The 13,693-nt window shown below is 33.9% G+C and overlaps 1 protein-coding gene across 1 annotated transcript in view; it reads right to left on the bottom strand.

Moving 5' to 3' along the window:
* LOC148955217 (uncharacterized) overlaps positions 1-13,693 on the bottom strand; it is a 382,412-nt gene that overhangs the window by 316,431 nt on the left and 52,288 nt on the right. Inside the window, exon 4 of the mRNA XM_089106626.1 lies at positions 7,323-7,420. Coding sequence (XP_088962752.1) covers positions 7,323-7,420 — 98 coding nt within the window. The remainder of the gene's footprint in view (positions 1-7,322; positions 7,421-13,693) is intronic.

Below are 13,693 nucleotides of genomic sequence, written 5' to 3'. Positions count from 1 at the left end.
GTTGTTTCATGGTTATGTTTGCTGTTTATGCTTTTATGTTGATGTTTGTTATGTTTGTAGGATATATTTGAAATAAATTGTGTTACTAGTCTACCTTTCTAGCACATGTCATGTTTCTAGACATTATTACCAGGTGCTTTAACTTCCCTGTGTTGTTTCTAGGCAAAATTCCCAGGTAGATGAAATCCCCCGCGATGCTTTTCCAGACACAACCCCAGTTAGTAAAACTCCCCTGCGTTGTTACTAGACAAAATTCCCAGGTGGCTTAAATCCCCTACGATCTTTTTCCAGACACACCCCCAGCTAGCAAAACTCCCCTGCGTTTTTTCTAGACAAAACTCGGGCTTCTAGCCTACACCCCGGGGGAGGTATGGGTGGGGGTGATATTAGATACAATTTAAACCATATTAATAGCTTTTAAGGAAATGCCCGTTTTTCATTAAGATAAATTTATGAATATTGAAAAATATCGTAACAATAGGTTTCACCTCCTGACTTATCTTTAAGCTCTAGAATATATTAGTCAAAGACAATACATACCACCTTAGTAAATAATGGATGATATTATACACCCCCATGACATCGCTACATCTCCCCCAAGAAATCTTTCAAGCATTTCCTAGTAAAGTTATGGTTCTGAATCCGGTGATTCAAGTTTTTTGCAACTCAAACCAATCATAATGCCCCAACAAAATATCCCACACTGCCAAGCCATTTCACCCATGTCAAACCGCCCCCGCCCCCATCCCCTGGATCACCTAATATTAGTGAGATTTCCCATTTTTTGACATTCGTTAGAATGATTAGTTCCTCTCCCAATTTGATCGACTCCGGGGGGCATTTACTTTCAAGATATTAATAAAGGGGAAATGAATATCTTACTCGCGATAAAGACTACATTTTAAAAAACACAGACAATGTAAATGGAAACAAATTGACAAGCAATAAAACATAAGAAAGACAGCTAAAAAACGCAACAAAAAATAGAAGATGAAAATGTCAAATTATCATATACACAAAAAAGAACCATCTATTATAGAAAATGGGGGGATTCTAGCCTGCAACCCCTGAGGTTAGGGGATGAGGGAGTGATATTAGATGGAATTTAAGACATATTAAGAGCTTTTAAGGAAATACCCTTTTTCATTAAGATAAATTTATGGATATTTCACATTATCCTAACAGTATTTTCCAGCTCCCACCTTTTCGCCTTCACTTTCAGAGGATGCATTGATAATAGATGTAGTTTTTAGGCGTTATTGCAGCTTTAAAATTATAAAGAATAACATGCCAAATTTAAGGAAATACGAAGGGGGAGGACTCCAGGGGAGGGGAACCGTTTTTTCTGTCTCCAGCTTACCACTGTTTTATTTTTTTATCGTTACGAAAAGCGCTAATTTTCAAGCGTACATTTATGGTTATCCTGGTTCCCTCCACTAAGGTACCGACCTGTTCCCTGGTCACCTCCGAGGAAGTGTGCAGTCCCTTCCCCCCCAAGTGGTTTCTCTTAGCCCAGGGTAAATTTTCACCAAAATATCAAAAAACGCAAAGGGGGGGGAAATTCTATTTCGAGAAATTCTTGTTACCATCCACCCTGTGCGCTGTGGGGGAGTTTGGTCTGAGTTTACTCTTTTTGGGGGATGGAATCCGGCCATCCTTCGAGCAGTGGGGGAGTTTAGTCTGTGTCTATTCATTCCTGGGATGGACTCCCGGCTTCGGTTATGTGATAAAAAGGCTAAGAAACGGTCTGGCTCGAGATAATTTAAAGGTAGTAATAATAGGGAAATTATCGCTTGGTTTCTACAGCAACCCTCTAACGTCAGAGCATCCCTGTGCGAGAAGAGTAGCCGTCCAAACCGGTAAAAAAGTATACTTATGGTCCAGAGCAGAATGGCACTACGACACTGTTTTCACACTAGCACCAGCTCTCCAAATGACACCCCCCCCTTTGAAAACAGATAAGCCCCCCTTTTCTTTGGTAGTGTTAAATACTCTAAGCATTTCACCCCACAATGTTACACTATAACTACTCTTAGACATCCCCTCTCATCGCCCCATCCCCCCAAAACACTTTTCAGACATTTCTCGCAAAAAAATTTATTCTCAAGTCATTTATTCGGATTTTTGAAAGCAATTCAATCCACAGTAGAGCACTATAACTACTCTAAGACACCCCTCTGTCATCAACCCATCCCCTTAAAAACATTTTTTAAACATTTCTTGTTAAAAATTATATTTCACGTCATTCATATGGGTTTTCGCAAGCAATTCAGCCTACAGTACCACACTATAAGTACTCTAAGACACCCCTCTCATCGCCCCATCTCCCCAAAACACTTTTCAGACATTTCTTGTTAAAAATTTAATTTTTAACTCATTCATTCGGGTTTTTGCAAGCGATTAATCCAAGAGTATAGCACTATAACTACTCTAAGACCCCGTTTCACGCTACGACACTGTTTTCACACTAGCACCAGCTCTCCAAATGACACCCCCCCCCCTTTGAAAACAGATAAGCCCCCCCCCTTTTTTTCTTTGGTAGTGTTAGATACTCTAAGCATTTCACCCCACAATGTTACATTAAAACTACTCTTAGACATCCCCTCTCATCGCCCCATCCCCCCAAAACACTTTTCAGACATTTCTCGCTAAAAATCTTATTCTCAAGTCATTTATTCGGATTTTTGAAAGCAATTCAGTCCACAGTAGAGCACTATAGCTACTCTAAGACACCCCTCTGCCATCTAAAATATTTTTTAGATATTTCTTGTTAAAAATTATATTTCACGTCATTCATTTGGGTTTTCGCAAGCAATTCAGCTTACAGTACCACACTATAAGTACTCTAAGACACCCCTCTCATTGCCCCATCTCCCCAAAACACTTTTCAGACATTTGTCGTTAAAAATTTAATTTTTAACTCATTCATTCAGGTTTTCGCAAGTAATTAATCCAAGAGTATAGCACTATAACTACTCTAAGACACCCCTCTGTCATCCCCCCATCTCCCCCCAAAACACTTTTCATAAATTTCTTGTTACAAATTTTATTTCAAATCATTCATTCGGGTCTTCGCAAGCGATTCACACCACAGAGTATTTAAAACACTTTGTTTTGATAATGATTTTACAGCTTGAAAGCGATATCTACACTTTGTCATTGATTTCTATGACTTGGTCTGGAGTTCTAGGGTTGACTCCATCATTTAGATAAGTACCATATGATTTTTCCTGGAATACACTGCCTTTCTGGGGCTTTTATGTTTCATAGCCATGAGACACACTTGTTTCTCACTTAATACTTTGTAAGAACGTTTGATAATATGATTGTATTTTTCCTGGAACACCCAGTATTCTTGGGTTTAATGTTTCTTGATAACAGGCGAAAATCACATTCCGTTGCCACTATAACATAATTCATCATCAGTGTAAGAGGTTTTTAATGTTTGATAAATACAACTACTCTCAGACACTCTATTGGAAATAGCATTTTTTCGTTTTTATGACAACTTATCAGTTAGAAGTAACCAACTTTCTGTCAAACATACACAATTTTTCTTAGAAGTAACAATTTTTTCGTTATGATAAAAAGTTTTCTGCCAGAAATAGCAAGTTTTACTTCCTATGGCTATTTACAAATTGTCTCTTCGAAGTAACAACATTCTTCCTTATTACTAACATACTTTTACTTAACACACCCAAATTTCTCTTAGAAATAATATTTTTCGTCAGTCATAACAGGTTTTCTGTTAAAATTAGCAAGTTTTCTGTCAAAGATACCAAATATTTCTTAGAAGTACCCTTTTTTCTCATTGTGATAACAACTTTTCTGTCAGAAGTAGCAAGTTTTCATAAACACTAACAAATCTTCTCTTCAAAGTAACAACATTCTTCCTTAATACTACCAAACTTTTACTTAACACTAACAGATTTTCTCTTCGAAGCATCAGCTTTTTTTCTTAATACTAACGTACTTTAACTTAACAAACTCAAATTTTTCTTGGGAATATCAATTTCTGACAGTGATAAAAAAATCACTTTATGAACTAGCAGGTTTTTGGTCACAGATATCAATTTTGTTTCTTAGAACTAACAATTTATTTCGTTATAATGACATCTTATTCACTAGGAGTAAAAAACTTTCTGTCAAACATACACAATTTTTCTGAGAAGTAACAATTTTTCGTTATGATAACAACTTTTTTGCAAGAAGTTGCAAGATTTCCTTAACACTAACAATTTTCCCCTTGGAAGTATCAACTTTTCTCTTTAAAAATAACACACTTTAGCTTAACACACTCAAATGTCTCTTAAGAAATAATATTTTTTGTCAGTGATAACACGTTTTCTATTCAAACTAGCAAGTTTTCTGCCAAAGATGCCAATTTTTCTTAGGAGTAACAACTTTTTGATTGTGCTAAAGAGTTTTCTTTTAGAAGTAGCAAGTTTTTTCTTAAAACTAACAAATTATCTCGTCGAAGGAACAGCGTTCTTTTTTAATACTAACAAGATTTTACTAACATCACATTTCTGCTAGAAATAACAAGCATTTTCTTAAAAGTAACAAGTTTTCTTAATAACTCCAACATATCCATCAAAGATAACAAATCTTATCTAAAAAGTAAAAATTTGTGTCACTGATAACCCGATTTCTGCTAGAACTAGCAAGTTGTTCAGCAAATATAAAAAATTTTTCTTAGGAGTAACAATTTTTTCGTTTGTGATAACATCTTTTCTGTCAGAAGTAGCAAGTTTTCCTTAACACTAACAAATTTTTTCATCGAAGGGGCAACATTTTTCCTTAATGCTAACAAATTTTCTCATCGAAGTAACAACATTTTCCCTTACTATTAACAAAATCATACTTAAAAATTTCAAAGTATCCTAGAAGTAACAGTTTTTTCTTAACAGTAAAAAAATTTCCTGATAAAAATAACTTTTCCATCAAAGATAACAAATTTTTCTTAAAAAAAAAAATGTGTTTCAGTGACATCAGGTTTTCTATTAGAAATAGAAGGTTTTACAGCAAAGATAACAAATTTTTTCATAGAAGTATCAATTTTTTTGTTTATGCTAACAAGTTTTCTGTCAGATGTAGCAAGTTTTTCCTAACACTAACAAATGTTCTCATCAGAAGTAACAAGTTTTTCCTTAATACTAACAAACTTTTACTTAACTCTATCAAATTCCTCCTAGAAAGAACAGGTATTGTCTTAAGAGTAACGAATTTTCTCTAATAGCACCATCCTTTCCCGTCAAAAATAATAAATTTTATCATAGAAGTATCAATTTTTTTTGTTTATGATAACAAGTTTTGTGTTAGAAGTAGCAAGTTTTTCTTAACACTAACAAATTTTCTAGTCTAAGTAACAACTATTTGCTTTATACTAACAATCTTTTACTTAGAAATAGCAGGTATTTTCTTAACAGTAACAAATTTTCTCTAATAGTACCATCCTTTCCCGTCAACAATAACAAATTTATATTAAAAGTAAAAATTTGTCGTCAGTGATATCAAGTTTTCTGTTAAAGTAGAAGGTTTTCCACCAAAGATAACAAATTTTTTCATAGAAGTATCAATTTTTTCGTTTATAATAACAAGTTGTCTGTCAGAAGTAGCAAGTTTTTCTTAACACAAACAAATGTTTTCATCAAAGTAACAATTTTTTCCTTAATACTAACAAACTTTTACTTAACACTATCAAATTTCTACTAGAAATGGCATTGTTATTTTTTAACAGCAACAAATTTTCTCTAATAGCACAGTCTTTTCCCGACAAAGATAACAATTTTTTTCATAGAAATCAAAATTTTTTTTGTTTATGACGACAATTCGGCAGTTAGAAGTAGCAATTTGTCCTTGACGCTAACAAATTTCTCTCCAAGACATAAAATTTTTCCTTAACACTAACAAATTTTTCCCAGAATTATCGAATTTCTCTTTTGAAGAACAGGCTATTTTTTAAAAGCAACAAATTTTCTCTAATAGTAAAATCCTTTCCCGTCAACAATAACAAATTTATATAAAAAGTAACAATTTTTCGTCAATGATAAAAAGCTATCTGTTAGAAGTAACAAGCTATCTGTCAAAGATACCAAATTTTTCCATAGAAGTAACAATTTCGTCAATAATAACAAGTTATCTGTTAGAAGTAACATGTTTCTGTCAAAGATACCAAATTTTTCTGAGAAGTAACAGGTTTATCTTAGAAGTAACAAATTTCTTCTAATAGCACCAGGTTTTCCATCAAAGATAACAAATTTCTCATAGAAGTAACGATTTTTCGTCAGTGATAACAAGTTATCTGTTAGAAGTAACAAATTTTCTGTCATACATACCGAATTTTTCGTAGGAAGTAACAATTTTTTTGCATATGATAACAAGTCTTCTGTCAGAAGTAGCAAGTTTCTCTTAACACTAACAAATATTCTCTTCGAAGTAATAACATTTTCCCTTAATAGTAACAAAGTTTTATTTAACACGTTCAAATTTTCTCATAGAAGTAACAAATTTTTTCTAATAGCGCCAAGTTTTCCGTCAAATGTACCAAATTTCTCATAGAAGTAACAATTTTTCATCAGTAATAACAAGTTATCTGTTAGATGTAACAAGTTTTCGGTCGTACATACAAAATTTTTCTTAGAAGTATCAGAGATATTTACTTAAACCACAATGGCCTGACATAACATAAAGAACGAAAAACGAGCAAAACTGGTGTTTTTAAAGGCCAAATGAAAATACTTAAAAAACACAACAAAGCTAATATTTCAAGAGGATAAACGCCTCTCTTCTTCAGCGCAAAACGAAATAATGTATCCAAGGAAAATACCGAAAAAAAACAACAAAAAACAAAACGCGGAAAATCAATGTGAAAAGAACCAAAAAACAAAAGAAAAAACCCAAAAATTAAAAAATGAATAAAATTCAATAAAAGCCAAAAATTATAAGAATTAAAACCAAATACCTAATAACCATAAAAGCAAATTATTTGCCAATATCCGCGATTTGCACAAAACCCAAAAAATTATGAACTGCTATCGACGGGTACTAGCGAACAACTGAGAAATAAATGAAAAGAAAATATTTCATTCACTCAAAGACAAAACGAACCAGCAATCAAACAAGTTGGAGAACTATGTCATCTGATTTCGGATTTTAATTATTGCATTTCTTGCAGACACCCTTTGAGACCTAAGGGGTTTTTTCTGTGTTTGATTATATGACTGGGAAAGTGGTACAAGGATAATAAAATTCATGCTAGGATAATTCTTGCGGTGAGCTCTTACTAGTAGTAGTAGTATTAGTAGTAGTAGCATACTTACTGTAATTAATATGACCATAGCTTTCCGTTTGAGAAATTCAATTGGAACTGCTTTGTTCAGATAAAGCATTCCTTGTTGATCAACAGAAAGATCCAAACCTGAAATTAGACAAAGCTAAGTAATATTTATAATGATATATAATGATATAAGTAATATTTATAACCGGATTTCGGACGATATTACAAGTATTGGAATTGAACTATTGTCAAGTAAAGAGAAATGTTGTTAGTTACTCTAACAGAATCTTTTCTTTAATCTGTCTCTCAGTATACCTTTTAAAACAGCTCACAGTAACAGAATGTAAGTAAGGAGTGGCTGGTGCTAATAGTTACCAAAACTCTAAGAAAAGGACTTCTGTTAATAATTTATACATCAAAAGGATCGATAATTAACATGATTCTAAAAAAAGAAATAATATTCAAAAATTTCAAATTTGTCAACCATTGTTACATGGCCGATAGTCAGCTCAATTTTCAAAAAATAGGACAATGTTCGACCAAAATTTAATTAAATTTCAAAAAATATGAAATCAAATTCAAAATTTCAGAGAAGGATTTTATTACAAAAGTGATCGTTTCTAGTCAAGATAATAGAATATCGAGATACGGTATATTTAAACAAGAATTAAAAGCTCTAGTGCTGTGTTTTAGTGGACTAAAAAGAGCGCTCAAAATCAAAGTGGCGATTTTAGTTTTTTTTGTGGTGGAAGAGATCAGCTATTTCTATGGTTGATTTGGAAGGTCCTTATAGGAGAAAAACGATATCTGGATAGTGTTCTAGACAGTGTCGTTGCATGTGTATGTCACTAATCAGCACAGACATCCTTTGAGAAGATAACCGATCCTGTTGTTCCAATAGCCCTTATAGTTTTGTTATGGTATAATTAGGGATAACCAGTTTTGAAGCCATTAAATTATGAAATTCATTAAATTTTATGGCTGCTGATTTAAAACCTTACCAACACTACCCTGAGTGAAACTAGACAATATCAATAAAACTGCTTGTTGTTAGCATGCAGAGGTGTCCATCGAAAAAAGCCAGATCCCAGAAACAATAATCCCTGTGTTTTCATTTTGATAGAATCCAAAAAACCAACAAACAGAAAAATCTCTAAAAAAAAAACAAACAAACGAGACTGTGGCCAGTGGAGAGAAAAGGAAAACAACAGAAACAAAACAACGCGGATATTTTTTTTTTTTTTTTTTTTTTTTTTTTTTTTTTTTTTTGTCATGGCTGGCCGGTTCGGCTTAAGATCTTTCATTCGTCAATAGAATCCAAAATCTGGCTAATTTATCTAGACAGTGTCATTACCTCTGCATATCACTGACCAGCACAGATATGCTTTGAGAAAATAACCGGTCTTGGGGTTCAATAGCCCTTATAGTTTTGTTTCGGTAAAATCAGGGATAACAGTGTTTGCAAGCCATCAAATTACGAAATCTATTAAATTCAATGGCTGCTATGTTCCACTATTACCAGCACTCCCCTCAGTCTAGCGTGACAATATCAATCAATTTGCATGTTTTTAACATGTAGTCAGTGATCCAGGGACCGTTATCATTCAAGGGGTGGCTCACATTCACTGTAGTTGGTTTGAGGGTGGATTCCAGGGTAATCGGGGGCGCTGATAACGAATATTTGAATGCGCAAGCTCGCACGCGTGTAGAATGGTCATTTTATGACGCATTGTGTGACGCATGGTCATTGTAGCCTATAAAGTCAAATTTGGCCTATAACGACGTCATACCGGTCGGGATTTTATTTACACGGTAAAATAAACTGAAAATTTTATAAACTTGACATATTCTGAATTCTAAGAACAAGTGCTTTCACCTGGTATTTGTAGGCTTTCCCCACAACCTTTTTTTTGTTAACCCTTATTTAATTTTGAAAACAAAGTTTTTAAATATACTTTTTCTTATTTTTTTTTCGATTTTTCTGAAATTTTTGATTACATAAGTATATTTTTTACGCTTCATTTGAATTTTACTCGTTATTACAGATCAAACCGTGTACCTCTTCTTTTAAAAATCTTAGTCCTTGAGCAACTATTTATTTTTTCTAAATAACGTCATAGCTGTCAGAAATTAGCCTACAATGACCAAGTTTTTTTTTCATTTTTTTTAGCTGTTAAAAAAAATGAGAACAAATCAAACTGCACATCATTGGAACCATCAGAATGTCTTTTACACTTTGTTAATAAAAAAAGTCGAGACTTGAATCTGCAAGAATATACAAGTGTTTGAACAATAGAATCCCCCCCCCCAAAAAAAAGAAAATTTTCTGAATAGTGGCGTTTTAGTCAAAATATTTTAAAGACAACCTATGATTTTTATATCATCAAACGATAGATCGCTCTATTTTAAATCAAATCATGTATTTACATTCTACAGAACTAATATTTTTAACCAGAAAAAAAAACAAAAACAGACGTCTAGTTTTGCGATAACTTGCGCGAATTTGGTATATTTTTTTATGCTTTATTTGAATTCTGCTCGTCATTACCAGTCAAACAGTAGAAATACATATATTGATACGAGATACACAGGAACATGGCCAATCAGAGACCTACAATCCCGAGATATACAAGACCACGTCCTCTTTATAGGCCAATCAGGGACTTGGAAATACTGAGAGGAGTGACGCAGTGAATACAAGGAAGGATTTTTGCTATAGTTGCTATTAGTGTGAGAATAGAATTCAAGGAGTGAGAAATGGTTGACTTTACTCATATATTGAGATATATTTACAATAATGAGAGGAATGTTTACACTATTTGAAGCTGATAGTGGAGTTGCTAGCAGCAGCAGTGATACAAGAACACCAAACATAGCGGTAGAAATCACGAGAGGATCACGGCTTTGTCTTGAATGGGATGAAGTATATGCAAGATATGTGTTATCACTGAGCAAATTTAAAATGGAGAATCAATTATGCTTCGCTGCAAAAGTTGATATAGTACATGTGAATATACTTCAAAGTGCTTTAAGGGCAATACTGAAGTATATAGAGGACAATAAGTTATATCGATAATTGTATATGTGTAATATATTATTGTTGTGCGATAACGTACAATAAAATTGCTTCGAAATCAAATATGTCCCTTGCTTTTTGTTAAATTTTCATAAGTTATCGAATATTCTTGAAGGGGAACGAATCGTGGTTAGTTTAGAGTCAGCAGTGAGAGTGTTAGGATTAAAAATGAATAAATTTGACAAAGAGAGAATTAGGTCGAATCTTATGATTATGGAAAAACATTTGATTTTAGATGACAATTTTCTCGAGTTATCTCTTCAACGGAAGATGTTTCCTCAGGGAAAAATTGAAAATTTAGTTGGGAATGATTCTTCCCCGATGGACTACTGTATAAAGCTGTTACGTTATGGCTCAAAGGCATTCATTCAGTTTATTGACATATTGTTTGAAACAAAGCACAATAGTATCGTAGATATACTTTTGAAAACATTTCCATAGATTCTATGTAGATGGCTCTCCCTTCAAAAGAGGTTATGTAACGTCACAGAGTTACTCCTCTCCCACCCCCGCTGAATTTATCGAACATGGATCAGTTTCTTTTTAGCTGTGACAGAGTTGACATCAGAACCCCCCCCCAAAAAAAAAATATTCTATACACATCCACTATGTATGTACACTCTTGGCAGTTGGTCATCATGTAAGAATTGTACAATTATTGATGAATATAATGAAAAGTGCAAATTATCCAATCCCTATAAATTAAATAGAGGATATGCAGCACAAATTGATGACTGTAATTTAGCCCTTGAAAAGATTTGCGACTCTCACCCTAGAGGGCAACTGTGCTCCGATTGTCATTATGACAAATGTGATCAGTGGGAGAATACTTATTCCGGTATGATTAGAAAGAACTCCAAACATAATTTTATTTTATTTTTACAATATTGGTGTTATGGTGGCTTTAAATTTATTTGGAGGATAAATAATGTCTGCTATTAAACTGTTGGAGTAGCAAGAAAATTTGGTTTCTATGGTTTTATTGTAACGACATTGCCTATTAAGACTATTAACCCAGAGATATTTATTTGACAGTTACCGAATGTGATTCACCATTTGAAAACACTGTATGTGATATTGCTTCAAATAGACGAATTGAAACACGTGAATTTCACAATATGAATGCAAATAGTATCATTGACTATACAAAGAGATACGACAAGAGTGAAGTTACATTGTACTGTAGAAAATGTGACCCTGACTTTGCAGCCAATCAAGATCAATATACAGTGAATTCAAATGATCTACCAGCATTAGTGGCTCTCGACAGGTACCTATACATCGAAGAAGAAGAAGAAGAAATCTAAAGCGTAGAATAAAGACATTATTGTATATATACATTTTTCTTTATTAATAAACAAATTCGCATAAATTTTTTAAGCACTTTACTGGTAGGGCACTAAAATCAATCTTACACAGGTCTGACACGATATTTTCTACCATAAAGTCGTTCAGACGTGGATTGTCTACATAAATGTTGAGAAACTAATTGTAAGTATAGCCGCGAAATCTGAACACGAAATATAGTAGTTCATGGAAACCGCAACTTTTAGTTGTCAGATCCTGTACTCTCTTTCCATTTTGAACAATAGTTTTCCCTCTGCTCACAATATACTTGCTGATGTGTGGAGTGTAGAATGTATAGGGTAGGCCGATAGGATAAAAAAATTCAATCGTATTCATTGTTTGAAAGATGCACAACCAATGGCCAGTATTCACATTCGACGGACGGCTATTAACAGTGATTAGGGTATTGTTTGCACTTTGAATTTTTCCAAGGATGTCTGAGGGTAGACAATAGGATCTCTATTTGGACATTTAGGGGTACATATTAAATACATTGATTATTTGACTGGTGTTCATGGTGCAAGTTCTATTAGAACACTGATTTCGGGAGTGATTTCCCAATAGGTGTCAAATTGGTTTAACGGGATTACTACAATACTCACAGGTAATGGGTTGGCACATATTAACTGGAAATGCATACAATCCGTTCGTGCTTTGCTCATACCCTGAGAGCTATACAAATCAACTGTAACGTTACCATGTGTTTTAGTGAACGCTCCATCGGTTATACCATTTTCAAATAGTTTTGACTCTTGACCTAGGGATCATATTGTAAATTCATATTGTTTCCTATAGGATTTATCAAAAGATATGTTGTAGAATTGGATTCAATTTACTTTGCAGACAAGAGACGAAAGCCCAAACATCTCAAATTTATGTGGGCAGCCAGTCCATGATCCTATTGCACTAGCGCTTTTTACAAATGCCAATGCTAATTTTGATGGAATTTTGCCATTGATAAAGAATGAGTCGGTGAAGGTGCGTGAGCCTATGGCAATATGACGTTGATTGGCGATTGTATGAGGAACAAGTAGTTTAATATTATTTCCACTAGCTCTCAGTTTTTCCACTGCCAAAGCAACAGAACTCATGACCTGCTGCTTTCGTACATGTAGCATTGCCGAGGTGAGGGAGAGAGTTACATCTGGATTGGCAGGAAGCTACTTTCGTAAAATGAAATTGGATGGAGCAAGCGTCAATTTTATATCCACCATAATATTTGGGGGTAGCCATTGGGGTATATTAAATATTTCATGATATATTTTTCCAACTAGAAGTAATTAACTAGTTGTAGCATTTTTAAGTGCATTTGTACTAGTATTGTTAGTAATATATTCATAGCCATTGGAGGTGCCTCTCAATTCCTTGTATGACTTGGGTGTCATCAACATGAACTGCAAAGAGCTTGTATAATTCGAAAGATTGTTGCTTGTGCTCACCAAAGTGCCATTTATGTAGACACTGATTAGATGAAATAAATTATGTAATATACATTTGTCTTCGGATATTCCTTCAGCACGAACCGGCATTCCATTGTCAGATTTTCGGACTTTCATTTGTAAATCTATAAATGTCGAAGACATGTTTATAATGTAGTCTTCATTGGAATAAATTTGAAAGTGGATGTTATCGGAGAGGGCTTGTTGTCGATAAAATTGTTCATTGTATCCATGTTATACACTCACATCAGCATTTTCTGCATTGAATAAATTTAAAGATGAAGGGGTGGAAGGTCGGGAATCCTTGTGTGGTGCATATGCCATTGTTCAGTCTACGCAAAGAAGTCCAGTTTCGACCAAAAAATTCTCTTCCCGGGGCTTCTTCTTCTGTTTACTGTATGTGTCGTCTTTTTCCTTCTTTTCTTTGACAGGGGTGATATCTTTCGTTTCTGACCTGAGTAGAGACTGATGAGTGGTACACTGTTTCTTAATTTTTTTAAACATTTTACTTTTTTGTAGAGATTTCAATTGTTGGCCCAGGGTTCGTACATT

The sequence above is a fragment of the Artemia sp. Qi Xiang Cuo genome, chromosome 2 (genome assembly GCF_049724085.1).
Source record: "Artemia sp. Qi Xiang Cuo chromosome 2, ASM4972408v1, whole genome shotgun sequence".
Taxonomy (NCBI): domain Eukaryota; kingdom Metazoa; phylum Arthropoda; class Branchiopoda; order Anostraca; family Artemiidae; genus Artemia; species Artemia sp. Qi Xiang Cuo.
The sequence above is the reverse complement of the archived record's forward strand: the minus strand, read 5'-3'. Positions and strand labels throughout refer to the sequence as shown.